The 3,406-nt window shown below is 39.0% G+C and overlaps 1 protein-coding gene across 3 annotated transcripts in view; it reads left to right on the forward strand.

Moving 5' to 3' along the window:
• The first annotated feature begins 439 nt into the window (after positions 1-439).
• The window catches only part of kank1a (KN motif and ankyrin repeat domains 1a), a 27,991-nt gene continuing 25,024 nt past the window's right edge, over positions 440-3,406 (forward strand). The window contains exons 1-2 of one of the 3 annotated variants that reach the window (XM_015045672.1): positions 461-482; positions 3,186-3,315. In XM_015045672.1, coding sequence (XP_014901158.1) covers positions 3,279-3,315 — 37 coding nt within the window. In that variant the 5' untranslated portion in view covers positions 461-482; positions 3,186-3,278. Of the gene's footprint in view, positions 483-3,162; positions 3,316-3,406 lie in introns of those variants that run through there. The other 2 variants (XM_015045673.1, XM_015045671.1) reach the window with 2 other exon arrangements.

The following is a 3,406-nucleotide window of genomic DNA, read 5'->3' on the forward strand; positions in this document are numbered from 1 at the left end:
AGAGTTACTCGGCGTAATAAACTGCAGCTACACAGCTGACCGAGTGGATTCACTTTTTATGGCTGCGGTGATATTTACTGGTTTTATTCTGGTTTTCAGACACATTTCTGGTTTTTCTCAGTATTTGTAATGGAAGCAGAAGTCTTGTTTTTGCAGATAATCTATTAGAATATGTCAATGATTGATTTGTGTTTTGTATGCAAACATTTGCAGATTGGATTACATTATTTTTCCATTTAAGCTTCTGACAACATTTAAGATTATAGAACCTAGATTTCCAGCATTTGCAGCATTTGCAGGTTATCCATTGTAAAACATGGATCTATTTTATTTTTTATTTTTTTTGTATGCAAACTTCTATCAACATAACAGCGATCGATTTGCAAAATTCATTTTTTCCTCCCTGTTCTGAGGATTTCCTGCTCCTTTTCTCAGGTTTGCATTCCAGCAGCTCATGGAACCGGACACAGGGGAGATGTTTGGTCAGTTTTAGCTTGTGTGTGTGTGTGTGTGTGTGTGTGTGTGTGTCGTTAGCCAGCATGAAGTTGGCTTTCTCGTTTTATCCTGAACTGATTTAACTAGCATGCACCGATAAATGATCACAGATTTCCTTAGTTTTGCCGATCGGATGGATCTTGGCTACTGGTGATGGGACTCATGATTCTATGAACTGAATCTTCAGGATCAGTTCACTTCCAAGAGCCGTTCAAATGATTCACTTCTGAAAATGAACATTTTTTAAGAACAAGCCATTTTATCCCTAATGATGATGTATAGCTGTTTTTGGGAGCGATGTTCACAAAAGAGATGAATCCCTTGTATTACACATTGAATTTATTGTGATAAATGATGATATTGTTGTGTATTGAGACCATTTCCAGTAAAATAATAGCAAATAATTCAAGAACAGATTCTCAAAGATCAATAAACTTTAAATCCTAATAAACATTTAACACTGGAAGACATTTTAAATATCCAAAATAAACAAAACAACAAATAAAATGGATTATGAAATCTCTGGAAACAAAATTATCCTTCAGAAAAAGGTTAGTTGACATCAAAACATCAGACTGAAGACTTTTATCATCCAGTTTTTGGTAGAAAATTATGGAAATGATTGATTTCGTTTAATTGATTTATTGCTTGTTTCCTGTTTGTTTTTGGTTGTTCTGTTTGCTTGAAAGTATCCAAATTTGATAAAACTGGAGAGAAATTAACAAATAATCTGCCAATTGTTTATCACGTCTGCTTCGATTTGGTTGAGTGAACAATCCATGAATGGTTCGTTCTTTGGTTTTTTCATTTCAAAATAAAATTGGAAAAACGAAGCAAGCATGTGTGTTTTTGTTTTTTCGTTTTTAAAACGAAATTAGAAAAACGGCAATTGCAAAAGTATAAAAGAAAACGGCCTGTTAATTTCACTTGTCATTGTTTCATTATTGACAAGCGATCTGACCCGGATGTTCTCGCTGTCCGGCTTACACAGGGACGGCATCACACACATTATGCAGGCTGCAGGGAGACGAGCTGGTTCGTTTCAGGCTACATACTGTGGGATTTTTTTGCCAGCCACAAGTCAGTTGAAATAATGCTCCTGTGAGAAACAAATAATCCCGGACTTTGGTCACTTGCGGCTGGCAGAAAATGCTACAGTATGTAGCCTGAAATGAACAAGCGTGTCTCCCTGCAGCTGTGTGTGAAACGGCCCTGTGTAAGACGGACAGAGAGCATCCGGGACAGACCGCTCGTCAAAAATGAAATGATGAAAACCGAAATTGACAGCTCATTTTCTTTATTTTTGCAATTGCTGTTTTTCTAATTTTGTTTTAAAAATTAAAAAACAAAAAAAAACACGCTTGTTTTTGTAATTTTATTTTGAAACGGAAAAGCCAAAGAATGAACCATACACTGATTATGAACGCTCCTTCAGACTCGTTTCTATGCTGCAGAAAACCTGGTTTCATTTTAAGCTTTGCTCTTATTCTTTCAGAATGAATACAGTTCCTTTTCTGAAGTGAGCGACCCAGCAGGAGGTCGAGGCGCTCAGAAACATAACCGCGGTCTATTTGGGTGTTGGTGACGGTTGGTTCATGTGTCTGAATCGGGTCTATTATTGAACGACCTCCAGGCTCGGCCCGGTGTCAGAGCTGCGCCGCTGTATTTGGGTTCCTCCTGTAAACACGGAAACCGGAGCTGCAGATGGGCGACGGTTCGTCGTCCAGGTGGCTGAAGAGTCGCTGCGCTCCGTCGTACCCGTTGGTTTCCAGTGATGATCTTTTAGCTCTGATCACATTTTACATGATTTCTGGAGTCCAGAAGTTTTAATGCTCCACATGATGAGCTTAAGCTAAAATAAATATACAACACACAGCTTCTCATGTGACGCCGCACTTCCTGGAACTTTGTAGCCGACGGCCATCTTGGTAGGCAGTTGCTATGGAGTTGCTATGAGAACAGTAAACAAACCACAAGCTTAAAACTAGCTCTCACCTTTTTCCTTTCTAAGTTATAAACAATAAAAGTACATTACAACCATGACTCAATTACCACCTCTGTGAAACTAAAATAAATATATTTACTGAGTTCTTTGACACCAAATTTGTTAGATTTTGTGGAGTGGAGATGGGGAGGAGGTTGACCTCTGACCTTTAAACTTTCATTATGTTCAAAGCAAAAGTAGTAGAAACAATTAAAACGTGGTCGAGTTGGTTGACTCCTGTTTTGTCTGATTTGAAGAAGGTGGGGGAAATTCACTCAGGTCTGTTTAAGATGCATCGTCGTGTTTTGGTTGCAAATACTTTTTCTTTCTTTTGAATGTTAAAATGATTCCTCTGAAAAGTCTTCAGTTATTCTGAGCGTTAGTGGCGTTATGTTGTGGTAAAAGAGTGAGCGGGAGGACAGAGCACGAGAGTGATTGACAGCGCTAAGACCCTCCTCCTGCCTCTGATGGTTGTTTGACTGAGTGGTGCATTTCTGCAAACGTTCTGGGAGAGGACAGAGGAACTCTTATTTTTATACTATTACAGCATGGTGATCACTTCATAAATATGTAAAAAAAAAAAACATTTTATAAAAGCTACGTACTGCAGCTTTAATGGCTTTAACTTGGCTCCTCTAAAACTGATTTTGTAGATCAAATCGAAGCCAACTTCATGTCGTTTTTGACCGTTATGTTTTTGTGTCAGTTTGCAGGTTGCATGGCAGTCTGGACTTGATGCATGCCAGTTGCATGACTGCAGAGGGTCTGGTTGTGGGACTGACATCACGCAGCTGCACCCATGGCTCAAACGGTGCACGTAAACGGCAACGGCCCAGGTAAACTCACCTTTTCTAACATCGACAAACCTTTTATCTGCTGCAAACCGTTAGGTCTGTGATGGTTTTTATTAGGGCTGTTGTAAACGAA

This window comes from Poecilia latipinna, unplaced genomic scaffold, assembly GCF_001443285.1.
Source record: "Poecilia latipinna isolate Pla-1442-1.1 unplaced genomic scaffold, P_latipinna-1.0 Scaffold738, whole genome shotgun sequence".
Taxonomy (NCBI): domain Eukaryota; kingdom Metazoa; phylum Chordata; class Actinopteri; order Cyprinodontiformes; family Poeciliidae; genus Poecilia; species Poecilia latipinna.